Source organism: Gracilinanus agilis, chromosome 2, assembly GCF_016433145.1.
Source record: "Gracilinanus agilis isolate LMUSP501 chromosome 2, AgileGrace, whole genome shotgun sequence".
In the NCBI taxonomy this organism is placed as follows: Eukaryota; Metazoa; Chordata; class Mammalia; order Didelphimorphia; family Didelphidae; genus Gracilinanus; species Gracilinanus agilis.
Window position 1 is genome coordinate 654,835,929 of NC_058131.1, and position 16,424 is coordinate 654,852,352.

At 41.7% G+C, this 16,424-nt stretch overlaps 1 protein-coding gene across 1 annotated transcript in view; it reads left to right on the forward strand.

Annotated features, from left to right (window-relative positions):
- The first annotated feature begins 426 nt into the window (after nt 1-426).
- GDF10 (growth differentiation factor 10) overlaps nt 427-16,424 on the forward strand; it is a 22,856-nt gene continuing 6,858 nt past the window's right edge. The window contains exons 1-2 of the mRNA XM_044662707.1: nt 427-772; nt 11,018-11,961. Coding sequence (XP_044518642.1) covers nt 427-772; nt 11,018-11,961 — 1,290 coding nt within the window. The remainder of the gene's footprint in view (nt 773-11,017; nt 11,962-16,424) is intronic.

The following is a 16,424-nucleotide window of genomic DNA, read 5'->3' on the forward strand; positions in this document are numbered from 1 at the left end:
CTCCCTCCCCCTACCGGCTACCCCCCCACCCCCCAAGTGCCAGCACTTCTCACCTCGCAGGCAAGGTGATTGGTTGGCTAGCCTTCCCCACCCCGGCTCCTACCCCCACCCCCCAGCACTGTTCTCCCAGGGCCGTATCCCTGCTACCCTTCACCCGTGCAAAAAGCGAGCAGCGCAGCCCCGGAGCCGGAGAGCGGAGGAACCCGAGAGCCGAGCCTAAGCCGGCGTCCCAGGAGCTGAGCTTCAGCCGCCAGCCTGCCAGCTGCTTCTCCAGACCCCGGGTGGGTGGGGCGGTGACTGCTCTGCTCCCAGGGACAGCGGCGGCAGCAGTGGCGACGGCGGCAGCAGCAGCAGCTGCAACCACTCCCCAAGTGCCACCCCGAGCCCCTGCAGCCCTCCCGCCTCCCTCCCTCCCGGGCTCTCCAAATGGCCTGGCGCCGCGCTCGGGCCGGGCTGCTGCTAATGCCGCGCCTGTTGCTGCTGCTGGCGCAGGGAAGAGCGAGCAGCAGCCACACACCAGGAATGGTCGGATTGCCCCCGGCTGCCTACGACTTCTTGTTCGGTGGGGGTCCCTCTGCTTTCTCCTCCGCCTCAGCCTCCGCCAGCTCGGCTGCAGCGGGCAGAGAGCGCCTAGGAGACGTGTCTGCAGCCCTAGGCGCCAGCGCTCGGGACATGGTAGCTGTCCACATGCTTAAGCTCTATGAGAAATACAACCGCGAGGGCAGCCGGCCGGGAGATGGCAACACCGTCCGCAGTTTCAAACCCAAACTGGGTAAGCTGATTTGATTCCCATTCCCACTCTCTCCTTCCCGGACTTCCTAAGAACTTGTCAAAACTCCCTCTCTTTAGAGCATTCCGGCGGCGGTCTTGGTGCCCCTCTTCCCTCTCCTGGAGACAATTTAATAAGAGAATCTTTCTAAAGCTCCTAGGACCCCTGATGGGTTAAAGTTTCTGGGCAATTCGTCTTGAACCCTCTGCTTCTATGCGTGGCGGAGAAGATGTGGAATGGGAGCTATTTCTCAGCATCCCGAAGGGCCCCACATTGGCCGAGACAGATGGGCACCTCGAGAGCAATTTGTTTAGCATTGCCAAAATGACCCTCTGGGGTGGAGCTGGCCAGGTGGACGGACTCGAGGGGAGGGAAGGGGGCAGTGGAGAAGCAGGGCCATAGTAGGTTCACTCACTATAAAGAAAGTAGCAAAACCACCTTACAGAGACGTTTTCACTCTATCACTCTAAGTCCTCTCAACCAGACACTGATTCTTTCCTACTTTAACTTCACAGGTCCACTGTGGGGTGAAGTTGGTAAGAGCGCCATCTGTCAACGTGCAAGCAATAGCCTCACCCATCCTTCAGCCTCACACATCCCCTTTTCCCATGTCACACAGATTGCCCCTGCTCTAGAAAACCGAATTTTCCTTGTTTGGGGGCACAGTGTAGAGATTCCCACATTCCAGTCTCTAGGCAAAGCACTTCAGCACGATAAAGACCTCAAAGGTACCAGATGCTCCAAGGTGGCTAGCTTTCACTGTAGTAACAAGTCTTCCTCCAAGAGAGGACATTAGTGGTCCTGGGTGGAATATATATGGTAAGAGGTTCTACTCCACACTTGCCTAAGAAGTGGCTATTCTAAAAGGGCAACTGATTAAGGAAGCATCCATCCCTACTCCCTCAAGAGTGGACAGATTTGGCTGATGTCTGCTTGTGCTTGAGAACAGTCAGAATTGCCTTCTGCACACACATCAGTAACATCTATGCAATTATTCCCATTGATTTGTTATCCCAGAAATTATTAAATAAATCCATCTGTAAATGAAACAGAGAGAGAGGTTAAGCAACTTAGTCAAGGTCACTCAGCAAACCCTGCTCTGCTGTTATTATGTATATTCGGCTTTTTCAAGAAGAGGAGCAGTATGGAAATTTTATTAGGATTGGTGAAGAGTAGGTTCAGTGGGAAGCTTCCTTCTTTGGTATCAAAAGAATTTCTCCACACAGCTTAGGCTTTTGAACATTTCACATGGTTTGAATACAGGCTCTTCTAGAGGCTTTATATTTATTTAGCTTAATTTGATCTATTTTTGCTAGAAGATCTGTTTACTTGTGCCTGCCTCTGATCCTGGGTGTCTCTGCTTCACTGATATGAGCCCATCAACTCATTACCAGCCTGGGAGGTAGGGAGTAAATCTCATTATCCTAATCTTGTAGTGAAGGGAAAGAAGGCAGTCATAGAGTAAGTACCTTGGTGTGAGGTGGACAGCACTCTAATTCACTCTGTATGGCACTTAGCATCACAAACTCTTTAGACACTTTAGTGTCATCCATTCTAACTTTACTAGCAGTGCAGAAATCTCCTCTAACTCACATCATCTCTAGCAGCTGCTCAGCCAGCTGCTGATTGAACACTTCCATAATGAGAAAATCATTACTGTGTAAAACAACCTCTTCACTTTTGTTGAGCACTCTGATCTTAAAAGATTCTTTCTTTTGCTTAACTGAAATCTGCCTTCCTGTGACTTTCATCTTTTGGTCCTAGAGCAGCACTGTTTACCGATAGGTGCTTAATATGGTCTTTGTGCTGCTTTAAATAATTATCATGATCATTACAAAAGACAGTATGGTACACCACTTAGAGGATAGGCTTTGGTGTTGGAAAGACCTGAGTTCAAGTCCTACCTCTGACACCACATATTAGCTGTGTGACCTCCTCAGTAAGGCTGCAGGCAACTCTCTAATAGGAACTGCAGAGGAGGTTCTCACCTGCACTATGCTGATAATGTGATCTTTTAAATACCTTCCATGAAGCTCTATACAACATGAAGCTATAAAGGTATAGTCAGTTTCCTTAAAAGAGAGACATTCCACACTGGAAATTCCTTCCAATGTTAAATCACTGGTGTAAATGGACAACAACAATATATGTTGATGACATATTATTTAAATGTAGCTAGAAAAGGGACTCAACTTTTGGGTCTAAAGCCCTAATAATTCAGCATTAAAGCTATTCTGATTTTAGAATAAAATACAGCTCAAGAACATTGATTTTTTTTTTATTCAAGGACTATTTTTTTCAGAGACAAGGGTGGGGTGAGGAAAGAACCACCACATTTTAGTTTATCGATACAGAAGGCTCAGATATATCAAACTCTGGAAATCGAAGGCATGTATCCACTATGCTAGGGGTTTTGTGAGGCTTTCTTCATTTATGTAAAACTGTCTTTATCCATTTATTTTAAAAATTCTGTTATTTTGTGTTTATGTCGGCTGTATTTCTAAATATACCCCTCCCTGCCTTTCCAGAGAGACATATTTCATAACAAAGAATAAATAACAAAGAGAGAGAATAAAGCATTTCGGCAAAATTAACCAACACGTTGGTGGAGGCTGACAATATATGCAGTGTTCCACACCCATAGCCCCCACCTTTTCAAAGAAGGAAAAGAGGGGTTTGCACTGGTTTTTATTCATTCATTCCTCACTGAATTGGAAAGGAGTCTAGCTACTAAGTCTCCTCTTATTTTATTTTAAATAAGAAACCTATATGTAGAGTTCAAATGACTTGCTTGGGAATCTATCAGAGTAGAACTCAAATCCTTATTTAAAAGCCTATTTCTTTACCTACTGGGTTGGGCTGCTTCTAAAGTAAGAGATCTTGGCAGTTTCTAACTCTATTAAAAAATTCAAAATTCAAAACAAACCCTGTAATACACTTGTGTAATACAGAGATTTAATGGCACGTCAAAATGGGTTTCATGGTGCCAATGAACCTTTTACTTCCCTTCCAGTTTTTTTTATAAGTGCACAGTATTTTCCACTGAATATGAATTAATGGAGTACCACCTACAATCTGTAACTAGTGTGATTGTCGTTACCTGGTGGCTGGAGCTCAGCCACTGAACAGTTCCTTATAGAAAGCCACAGGACCTAACCTACTGTATCTCTGTACCATTTCCCCCCCTGTTCTAAGATGTTCATACTCCCACCATGTTGTTTTTTTCCTTCACATCCCAGTCATATTTTCCATCTTCCTTTGGGTGGTGTAAAGTAACAGCTGTTTCAGGGGTAATGGATGAAGGGACAAAAATCCCTAGAGTGTTTAGACTCTGTTTATCTAGGGGTGATAACACTGTGAAGAGTAGCACTTGGACCTAAATTTGGCATGCACTGGGCCCAAACCCATCACATAATTAGCACAGACGGCCTCCTAAGGCCAGAGTGAAACCACATGATTCCTGACCATATAAACAGGTTCTGCAGTTGGGTCATTAGGAACTGGAGTTTTATGCAGAGCGCTCAAAATCAAGTTGGTTAGAATTTTCCAAGTTCAGCAAGGAATCCATGATTACCAAAAGAAGTTTATATTTACACCAAGTCAACAGATGCATTTGGGTCGGGTTGTTTTTCTGTTGGTTTTGTTGATTTTTTTCCAAATCCCAACTAAAATCTTATCTTCTACGAGAAGTCTTGCCTGCTCCCCTCACAACCACCTTATTTTTTTTTTAAACTTTACTTTCTGTCTTAGAATTGATACTGAGTATTGGTTCCAAGGCAGAAGAGCAGTAAGGGCTAGGCAATTGGGGTTGTGACTTCCCAGGGTCACATAACTAGGAAAGGTCTGAGGTCAGATTTGAACTCAGGAGCTCTCTCTCTAGGCCTGGTGCTCTATCCACTGAACCACCTACTTGACCCCCTGTTCCTTTTGAATGCTGGCACCTTCCCTATGTTTGTACATAGTTCTTTGCATACTATCTCCTCCCATTAAACACTGAAAAGCAGAGGCTTCTTCTCTTTTCTTTCGTCTTTTTTTTTTTTTTTTTCCTTTCTTTTTATCCCCAGAGTTTAGCATAGTACCTGGCACATAATAGGCACTCGATAAATATCTGTTGATTGACTGAATTAATATATCTTTCAAAGAACCAGTTCTAGAACTAGAAGAGGTCAGTGAAGCCATCCAATCCAACCGGCTGGCTACTTCATGAAATCCTTCTATCGCATCCCTGACAATTGGCTGTCTTGCTTCTACTTGAATGCTTCCAGTAACAGTGAGCTCACTACAGAACCTAATATGTATCTATCATTCTTGAAATTGTTGCCATATAGCAGCAATTTGAGAAACAAACACTCTTTTTAAGCAAAAAAATACATTAAAAAATTCCAAGAGGCAGGTCTTTTCCCTTTGGATTTTGCCCCCAAGATTTTGCGTTGGGTGGAATTTTTGTTGTTGTTTGTGCTTTTGAATGTTAAGAACATGCCTTGAACATCTGATAGTAAAACATAAATCAGTGAGTACTCACATACTTTGCTAGGAACTAGATGCTTCTGTCGTGTCTTCTCTTGTAAACTGAGCTAATCCATGCTGGGAGACAAGGGGGGAAATCCCATGCTCTGGAAAAATCCCGGGCCCTTTGTAATAATATAAGGGGAGAGGAAGGGTGTCCTAGCCCTTTTGCCAGTATTCTCATGTTCTGACATCAGCTCCATCAGTGTCAACCCAAGAAACTGAAGGGACAGATAAAACTGTCAAAATCATGACAAAGGGACTAGGATGTCCCTCCCTTTCAATAATCGCGCTCAGACCATGTTAGATTTTAGAAAATCCTCATGGTGCTCCAAGTACTCTTCAGGCATCAGTTAGTTTAACTCCATGAACACTAGACAGCGAGAAAAGATCTCCAGGTTTCAGACACATTTGAACTAGATATCTGGATTTATGTTCATTTCTGTTCATTCAAATTACCTCAACCTGGAGAGCTTCTTAGAAATCTGGAAACACTGATTATTCTCCCTATTTTAGAGGGAGGCAACATAGAGGAGTTAGTTGAAAGAGGAGTGGAACTGGGAAAACTTTCAAAATATTAGAGCTGAAGAGAAGGATTTCTAGCTCAAACCTCAACATACAACTAAAGAAAATGAGGCTTAGCAAAGTTAAATGACTTACCATCAGAGCAACTTTTCAAAGACTACATTTCCCAAGATTCCTAAGCCCATTCTACATCAGAGAAGCAATCAAATCAGACCTCTGCTCCATTTTCCTTGATTCTTATTCCAATTTTTTTTCTGAAGAAGGTGTATCTCAGAAGCCTTTTGTATTAGTCCAGCACTGCATATTACCAAATTACCTCTCCAATGAGATTCCCCTGGATTTTTCATTCAGTTTTCCCAAGTATATAACATTTAATCATTTAGAAGGGGTAGAGTACAGCTGAAAACCCTGGATTCTGGTACAATCAGTGATGAATAATAATCCCATTGAGACTATTAGTACTATTCCTGGATTCTGACTGCATTTCTACCTCTTGTTCTTTGTGATACCAGGGACAAGTTGCTTGACCTATATGAAGCCCTCCTCATATATAAAAATTAAGGAGGGGGCAGTTGGGTTGCTCAGTGGATTGAGAGCCAGGCCTAGAGATGGGAAGTCCTAGGTTCAAATTTGGCCTCAGACACTTCCCAGCTGTGTGACCTTGGGCAAGTCACTTGACCCCCATTGCCTACCCTTACCACTCTTTTACCTTGGAGCCAATACACAGTATTGACTCCAAGACGGAAGGTAAGGGTTTAAAAAAAATAGATAATCTCTGAGATCCCTTCCAGATGGAATATTCTATGATTCTAATTTACTAACTTCAACTAGGCCCTTAATTTTATGACTTTGTTTTCCAATAGGACTAAAACACCCAAAAGATCAAATTTCTACTAGAAATTACCTGGGAAGCTTAAGGCAAGGATTCTTAACCTGGATATCCATGAACTCTCTTTCTCTATTCTCATCTTCCTTTTCTCCCTCTCCCTTCTCCTTCTCCTCTTCCTTCTTCTTTTCTTCTCTGTCTCTGTGTCTCTGTTTCTAGAAAGAGAGAGAGAGAGAGAGAGAGAGAGAGAGAGAGAGAGAGAGAGAGACTTCCAAATGATCGTTTTCATTCGTAATCTTTGAATTTTATTTCCTGTATTTAAAACCATTATTCTGAGGTGTTCGTGTTTCACCAGACTGCTTAAAGTATTTCTCTCTCACACACACTCTAAAATACAAGTACATATTGAAAAATAACTACACAAAGGATTTTTATTGTGATGATTCTGGATAACAACATATTGTTATGTTCAGTATTTTCCAAAAGTCTGAGCTGAGGAACCCTTTTAAGTGAAAGGAAAAATTTTCTTTGAGAAAAATTTGAAGCTACAACACACTAATCAAATATTTAAATAGGTCTGTGATTTCCTCGAGGTAGATAACTCCCTCCAATGATGTATCTTGCAACTCAAGCATGCCTGCCATCATTGGCAGTTCTTGTCCTAATCCAGCATGCCAAGGATCTAATTCTTGCTTATTTCTTCTTAAAATTTCAAGGATAACAATAGAGCATATGGGCTATTTATTGACTGCTCCTCACTTATCCACATTTTTCACTCAGACTTTTCTTTGATGACATCCTTTACTCTGGATCTTTTAATAATTCCTTATTTGTTATGTATTGAAGTCAGATCACATCCACCATGTATATATACATAGAAAAAATATAATATACATCAGTTTAGGGTATACAAGTAGGTATAATTTCCAAAGAATCCCTGTTCCTTCATTTAGCCTATCAGTATTCCAGACCCCTAGACCCTTTGATTTGTTGTGGATGAATTTCGTCAATACATTTCAAGGCCAAAATTTTCTGTGACCAGATAATTTGAGCAAATGCTACTGTTTAGTATCTAGAATCCCCTCATATTTTTTCATGTCTTATCAATGAAATTATGTCTATGGCCAATATAATGGCATGATGTAAGTTTTCTTCTCTTATCATCTCAAAGTACTCCACAGCTATTGGTGATATTTCTATTTAAATGTTCCAACAAATGATATCAAAATCCTAGGGTGATAGAAACACAGATTCAGAACTGGAAAATAGCTTAAAAGTCATTTAAATCCATCCTCTCATGTTACAGGTGAGGAAACTGAGACCCAGGGAATAGAAGGAACTTGGCTAAGGGCATAAAAGTAAAAGTGGCAAGACCAGGATTTGAACCCAAGTCCTCTGACTGGACAAGGGATCTCCTTCCTGGGACCTAATTGCCACTTCCTTTACCCTTCATTCACCAGAAGCTTGATCTTTCCTTCATCCTAGTCTAGCCTTGACCAGCCCTTGAGAAATCTGTTCCTGAAATAACATCATCTACTTGTTGGTCTCCTTCTTCCTCGAAGAGACTGCAAGATCCTAAATCTTTCATATTTTTTAAACTATCCTTCTCCTCTAATCTTTATTGCCCCCAAATTGAGTTTCAGTGACATGGTAAATACCCATATCCCTACTTCTGCTTAAGGTAGCTCAGAGCCCCACTTTTCTCTAACCTTTGGGAGGGAACTGACCATCCATCCACCCTGCCATTACTCCTGGAGACTCAGGGTCTTGCCATCTGCCCTGCTGCTTAACCTGCCTAAGAACTATGGGGTCTGCCATCTGCCAAAGATTTAACATGATCATAAACTTTCTTTATATATCATCTCCCTCAATTAAAGCATGAGCTCTTTCAAAGAAGGAAATGCCTCGTCTTTCTGTCTATATCCTCCGAGCCTTGGCACAAAGTAAGGGCTCCATAAATACTTTTCCATTACATTAGCCTTCAGGGCCACTGCTCCTTAACACTGAGAAGAGCACTGACTTCTTTATGTACTGATTCACTATAATAATCTTTGTTCCCATAGGATTTGGTCACGAAGGTATAATGTTACTCAGGCAACCAACTTAGCTGCTGTAAGCAGAGTCCTGATTAAAGAAACTCGATCTTGAGGCAATCTCTAGTGGATGGAGAACTTACCTGGAAGCCAAGAGGTTCAAGATCTGGGTTCAAGTCCCTCACCAATTTAAATAAACATCAAGTTTGTCAAAAAAGGGTCCTATTGAGGATCCCATTGAAAGTGACAGTATTTAGGGAAGTCCCATTCTAAATCTCCATCTGTTGCTATATTTGCATGAGGGAAATATTTCTATATCTTTTGTTCAGTGAAAACACTCAGAATCTACTTAGGCTTTTGATTCCTCCTTAAACCAAATCCCTCAATATTTTTTAAGGGATTTTAAGCGGGAGAGGGTCTTCCATTTGATCAAATATGGCCCAAGTGCCAATGAGGCAGAGATACTTCCTGGAAAGCACTCAGGAACATTCTTTTTCCCAATAATGCTTGGCTTTGTCCCGCTTCAGCCTCCCCTCTGTGACTTCCCCTGCTTCACTGGCTCCTCCATAGCTGTGAGAGAGAGCTTTCCGAGGGTTTCTCTGCTCCTGCTGCTCATTCTCCCACTTGGAGACACGCTCTTCAATTGGGCCTTCGAGGTGTTGCTGTGGAGGGGATTATGGAGCAATTGACATAGAATTATGACTTTTGGTGGGGGAGAAAGCAGCAGGGGCAGATGAAAGTGGGAACAAAACAGGTCCTGTTTTCATGTAAATTTTATGAGCCCTACAAAAAAAAGAGAAAAGAAAACCACACACACACACACACACACACACACACACACACACACACACACACNACTACACACACACACACACACACACACACACACACACACACACACACACACACACACTGCCAAGCTTCCCCAGAAAACAAACATGAGATATTTTGGAGGATTTCTTTTTTTTGAAGTTTGCAGGAGTCTTCAAGCAACTGTTGAAAGGATATTGAATGTTTCAGGACATGGGCTGGGGCGGGAGAGAGGGGCTGACATGTCAAAAGTAGTGTAAGCAATTATCAAGGAGACCTAATGAAATGTGGGCAGGAGGAACCTGGCACAGACACAGAGAAAGGCTCCGAGGTTAGTGATCAGGGTTACAGTGTGAAGCCTGCCTGGGGCTTTCTCTGACATACTCCACCACTGTGTGGGCCTTTGGACTTTGGGTGTCTCGGCTTCTAGACCTCATGTGGAGCTGAGATGTCCCGCTTTTTGTAAAATAAGACTTTGAAATCCTCAAGAAAAATGAGCTGCAGATGTCCAAACTGTTTCTATTGTTCAGCAGAGATGCGATTTTTCCATAGATGCATTTTAAGCATATTCAGCATAAGGATCCTATAAGAATGTTACCTTCTTAGGCAAATGATACTTAATATAGGTAAGTCACGTTTGGTCATGAGGTTGTGGTAGTTTAGTGGATAAACAACTGGCCTTAGAGCAGAAAGACCTAGGTTTAAGTGCTCTCTTATAAATAATACATCTGTGACTATTCAATTTCTTTATGCCTCAGTTTCCTCACCTGTAAATTGAATATAATAACTTTAACTTCCCCGAGTTGTTTATAAGGGTCAAATAAATTAAAATATGGGAAGAGCTTTGCAAAACTTTAAATTACAGCTAGTAATGGGAGGGGTAGAAGTCATACCCATAGTAATAGTTGGACCAAATAGAAAAGGCAGAAAGGTTCCATGGTACCATTGGAAAAGATGGTTTTCTGCTAAAAATATAAATAACCCTGTGACCTTGGGCAAGACATATAACTTCTCAGTGCTCTGCCAGGTTCCCTAGACAATGAATTGTCAATCTGTTATTTACTTGGGTTTTTTTTTTCAATTGTGTTCAACTCTTTGGGACCCCATTTGGGGTTTTCTTGATAAACATACTAAAGTGGTTTGCCATCTCTTTCTCCAGCTCATCTTACAGATGAGGAAACTGAAGCAAACAGGATTAAGTGACTTGCCCAGGATCACATAGCTAGTAAGTGTTTGAAACCAGATTTGAACTCAGGAAGCAATTCCACTACTCATTTTCTTTACCCACCCACCAAATCCTCCCCAAAAGAAATACAAAGTGTTGAGTTAGATACAAGATCAGTAATAGAGATCATCATAGATTTTCGACCCCCTCAAAAATGAATTCTTCTTTTTCTATATGAAACATCAAATTATGAGCATTTTTGCTGCAATCAAATGAGTATTTTTGCTACAATGAAATATTAAAGCTTGTATCAGAAGTGTGAGATCTACTCTAGTCTTCCTAACCAAAATCGTTTTGTTTTGTTTCTGTCACTTTCCTCACAGAAATGATTAACCAGAAAGCCTTGTATCATTTCAATTTGACATCTATGCAAGATTCAGAAATGGTTCTTTCAGCCACATTCCACTTCTACTCAGATCGGCGGCCTCGATCCCGAGAAGTGATGTGCAAACGTTCCAAGAACTCCTCATGTCGCCTTCTGCACCTACAACCCCTCCCTCGTTTCCACCTGGTATTCCGCAGTGTCCCACAGAATGCAGCTTTTGGGTTGGTCAAGGGTAATGTGACTATCTTCCCCCACCAACGAGGTGTTTGGCAAGCCAAGGATATTTCTCACATAATTAAGGAAGCCAAACAGGATGGGGAACTTCTCCTCTTGGCTGAGCTTGATTCTGGGGAGAAGGACCAAGTCTTCCATGGCCCAGGACCAAATAACATGCCCTACATCCTTGTCTATGCTAATGATCTGGCAATCTCTGAACCCAATAGTGTGGCCGTGACTCTCCAGAGGTATGACCCCTTCCCGACCAGTGACACTGACCCAAGCCGATCACCCAATGCCTCCACTGACTCTCGGGTGAGGAGGGACATTTATGTCCCTGGTTCTATCCATGACAATGAGCTTCCAGAAGTAGAATATAATCACCATCATGCCCATCACCTCCACCATCCTCATCACCCTCAGCACTATCATAAACATGACCTGTGGGAAAGTGCCTATAAGGCCCTAAAACCAAAAGCATCCAGGAAAGACCGAAGGAAAAAAGGACAAGATAATAATGAAATGCTCACAAAATCTCAAATGCTGAATTTTGATGAAAAAACCATGAAAAAAGCCCGAAGAAAACAATGGAATGAGCCAAGAATTTGCTCACGGAGATACTTAAAAGTTGACTTTGCAGACATAGGGTGGAATGAATGGATCATATCACCCAAATCATTTGATGCCTATTACTGTTCTGGGGCATGTGAGTTCCCAATGCCTAAGGTAGAGTGAGTTCTTGTTGTTGCTATTTTCAATTCCACTTTAGTAGAATAATAATCATAATTTATCATAGGCTATAGAAACAATGAAAATCAGTTGAGTCAATTGTCTATTTCCCCTACCATAGAACTCAAAATAGCAATGAAATCTTATCTCTCTCTTACCCTACACTAGTTATAAATGAAGCAAGGAAAGAATCCCCACTTTATCACCATACTTTTCATTCTGAAATTGTTTGTCTATCAGCTTCTCAAAAGTGTTTTTCAAGGGTTCAAATCCTTGGGACAAGTGTTGCTTATATCCATAGCTATGCTGGACTTAAAGCTACGCAGCCCTCTCCAATAAGGAAAAACAACCATATTCGATGTAACATTAAACAAACAGACCTATTAGAAAATTCATATTCTATACCCAGAACCAAATTTTGAAACTTCCAACCTTCTCTCTAATGCCATATGATGATATTGGCAACCTACTAGAAAGATGTTGAGTCGGACTATATAAGGAACATTTCACATTTATGCTAGGGAAGAAACTCACAGAGACAATAAGTATCAATCTACCAATAAGAATTTATTAAGTATCTTCTGTATGCCAAACAATTCCCTAAACTATGAAGATACAGAAGTAGAAATGAATTCATTTCTGTTTACATTCTTGTGCCATAGTAGACAGTCAACCCTGTAGTCAGGAAGTCACGGTTCAAGCCCAGATTCCAATCTCAGAGGCCAGCAAATTTAAACCCCTCATTTACAGACACCGAAACTGAGGGGAAAAGACTTCCCCAAGGTAACATGTTCTGCAAGTAGTAGACCTTGGACTTTCCAGTCACCACAAAGGCTAATTTCCCTATGACCCTCTACTCTTTAATGAGGCTAAAGATATTAGCATCACTAATAAATAACTAAATGACCTATTTTATGGGAGATAAGGTGTAGCTATGATCTTGTGATTTCATTGGCAGAGAAAACTTGCAATAAGGACACTGCCCCCCCCCAAATGCTGATTAACAATAGCTATGCAATTTATAGATGTGTCTGGAATACCGATTGGTTAAGTGACTTGCCCTGTGTCACACAGCTAGTATGTGTGAGAGATAAGCACTTGATCCCAGGTCATTCTCATTTGGAGACTAACCCTCCAATAATTACACAAGATCACCTTTCCATATAAGAACTTTCTTCCTTACTGGAAGGTAAGCTGGTATTTGTTTCTGATTTATAGTCTTTCTGAGGCTTTTGGCAGGGCAAAGTGGTTGTCTTATTGTAGCTATAGACAAGATTCTCTGGAGTGATGAGAAAGGCATGATGGTGGGGTGAAAAAACCCATTTCTTTTGAAATTTACTAACCCCCCCAGGTGAATAGTCTAAGGCTGAATCTTCCCTCAGAATCATCACACTAAGAAAGCACTGACCAGAGCTCTGCCATTCAAGTATTTTTCTCTTCTCACTGTGAATTGTGCCTAGACGTCATGTCGATGTCCTCAGAGGGTTCCCAACCCTCTGCTCAAGACCAACCACCAGCTACTTTAGCTTTAGGCTAGGCTTTGGCCCCTAGAATCAGAGGATGTTGGAAATGGAAGGAGCCATAGGGGTCTTCTAGTCCAAACTCCTGATTTTACAGATGATGACTGAGACCTGCAGAGGTTAAATGACTGGCCCAAAGTAATACGGGTATTAAATGGTTGGTTTGTGATTCTAGTCCAGTTCTTTTGTCTCCTAAGTTCAGGGCTCCTTCCACCATGCCTTGCTGCCTCTGGCATGTATTATCTAACTGTAGTATTAGGGCCCTATACTGGCAAACATGCCCAGACTGATTGACTTTAAAGGCAACTTTCAATTCTAATCCTATATGCATCCCACACCATTGCCAAGCATCCTGAAGTTTGTCCTGCCATTGGACTTGGATGACCCTGGAAGAGAGAATGAGGCTGATGACTTTGTGTAACTCTGCCTCACTTAAATCCAATTCATGAGCAAGTTAGGGCATCACCCCATCATGTCATGGATCCTCTTTGAAAACAAAGCACAAAAAAGAAGCAATATGATACGGTGGAAAAGCAGCTAGACTTTGGTGTCACAACCCCTGCGTCCAAATCCCAGCTCTTCCACTGACTACCTTGTGACCTTGGATAAATCATTTTACCTCCCTGGGCCTCAGTTTCCTCATCTGTAAAACGAAGAGATTAGACCAGATGGCCTCTGGGGTCCCCTCCACTCTAGATCTATGATCTTATATTTCCATGATCCTAAATGCCTGATTTATCAGAAGGGAGGAATTCAACTAATCTGGAGAATTTGCCTCTGAGTTAGCAAGCCAATTGTTACATGCCTATGATGTGCCAGGCACTGTGCTAGGCACTGGGGATAAAATATAAAAAAAATTCATCAATCCTTAGAATTAATCCCTAGGTTCGTCACTTTACAAAGCATAAAACTGTATATAAATGTGACTCTATTTGACTTTGAGCAAATAATTTTAGTTCTCTGGGAGCATCTTTGGTCAAATTATGAATTCCATCAGGTCCTAGAAAAAACTCCCTCTGGGGCAGCTAGATAGTTCAATGGATAGAAAACCAAACCCAGGAAGACCTGGGTTCAAGGCTGGTCTCTGCCACTTCCACTTGACCTTTGGGCAAGTCACTTAACCTTAGTTGCCTAGCTCCTAATCACTCTTTTGCCTTAAAAATAATATTTAGTGTTTATTCTAATATATAAAGGAAGGAGGAGGAGAGGAGAGGAGAAGAAAAGAAGGAAGGAAGGAAGGAAGGAAGGAAGGAAGGAAGGAAGGAAGGAAGGAAGGAAGGAAGGAAGGAAGGTAGGTAGGAAGGTAGGAAGGTAGGAAGGAAGAGAGGGAGGGCTTCCTTTTCCCCAGTCTTGCCACATACTTATGAGAGTTAAATATACACCAAGGAATGACTTTGCTTTTGCCCCATTTTCATAGTTCTGGGTATCCCTAGATATGTTTAGTCTATAAAATCTGCAACAACTTTGAATTAGAAAAATATGTAGAGGTGGTATCATAGTGTGTGTAATCTCAGGATTCATAAAATATTTACTAAGAGTTAAGGATCAGCATAGTAGGATAAGTGGAGGGAGAAAAGAAAAAATGAAGTAGAGTCAAGTGTATCTTTGAAAATGGTTAGTGGCAATGGAAAGAATGCAATAACTGGAATCCTGAGTAGGATATCAGAAAAATCACTTTGCCTCCATTGGCCTCAGTTTCCTGATTTGTAAAATTAATGGGTTGGATTAGGTGATCTAATTAGAATAATAAAATGTAAAAACTTGGTGAAAATGAGAGGGGGGCCAGAGTAAGAAAGAAAGGCTGGAAGGATATGGAAGGGTTGAAGTCACTTGGAGGGGAAGGAGTAGCATTGGTTTGAACTGGGGTGTAGGAGTGATAGAAGGACATGAGGCTGTGCTCCAAGTGACCTTTTGGAGGTCAGGACTCTGAATGTGTCTTGGCAAGTGGCATTCACTGTTCTTTCCATTAATTCCCAGGAAGTCACTGAAACAGTACTGTGGACCTCTTAGTCAAGAAATTCTAACCTCATCAGAGCAGCCTAGTCTCAATGCAGTTTCAACATCGTAGTTCTCTTTACCAAGTCAGAGTTCCTGGTGAGAGGAAATAACATTTCCAGGCCCCATAAGCATTAAGTGGGAACACTAAGCCATGTGTTTGTGGGAACAGCTCAGCTTGCATACAAAATTCCAAATGGGTTTTCCCAACATCCTCTTGGGCACATCAATAACAGCATTTGTAGAATGAGTTAAAGTTTGTAAAGTGCTTTGCATAGGTGTTCTCCTTTGTTTCCCACACCAATTCTGAATGGTTGTTGCAATTATTATGCCCATCAAGCATGCTCAACAATTGTTTATTAAGTACCTACTATGTGAAGAACACTGTGTAGAGTCATGTTCTTCTTAGTATATAGATTACTATATATATATATATGTGTATATATATATATATACAGAGATATACAGAGAGAGAGAGAGAGAGAGAGAGAGAGAGAGAGAGAGAGAGAGAGAGAGAGAGACAGTTTGCATTCATCCTCAAGATCACTGAGTAGGTTTAGAAAGGGAGTTTTTAACCATGCAATGAAATCAAGCTAACCTGGCTATGTAGGCGCCTAAATCTGAATCTTTGAAGGGTTTTTGTTTTGCTTTAATTTTTTCTAGTTAGGGGAGTTGATTTGAGCTTGTCTGCTCGCACTCTCTTGTCGGACCATTAAAAGATGGTGGGCCAGGGTCTAGTTTCTTCTGACTGTGTCTTAGTTATTGCATCCCCCTGGGATCATCCATTTATTAGCTGCCCCCTTCGCACCCTCACCCTAAACTTTTTTTAAGTCTGTATAGTCTTTAAAAGCTAAAAAATGATTTTATTCTATCTAAATCTACTTTGTGATTGCAGTGAAATGGTGGGAGGAGAGGGGGATGTAATTAGACTTGGTAAAATATCTA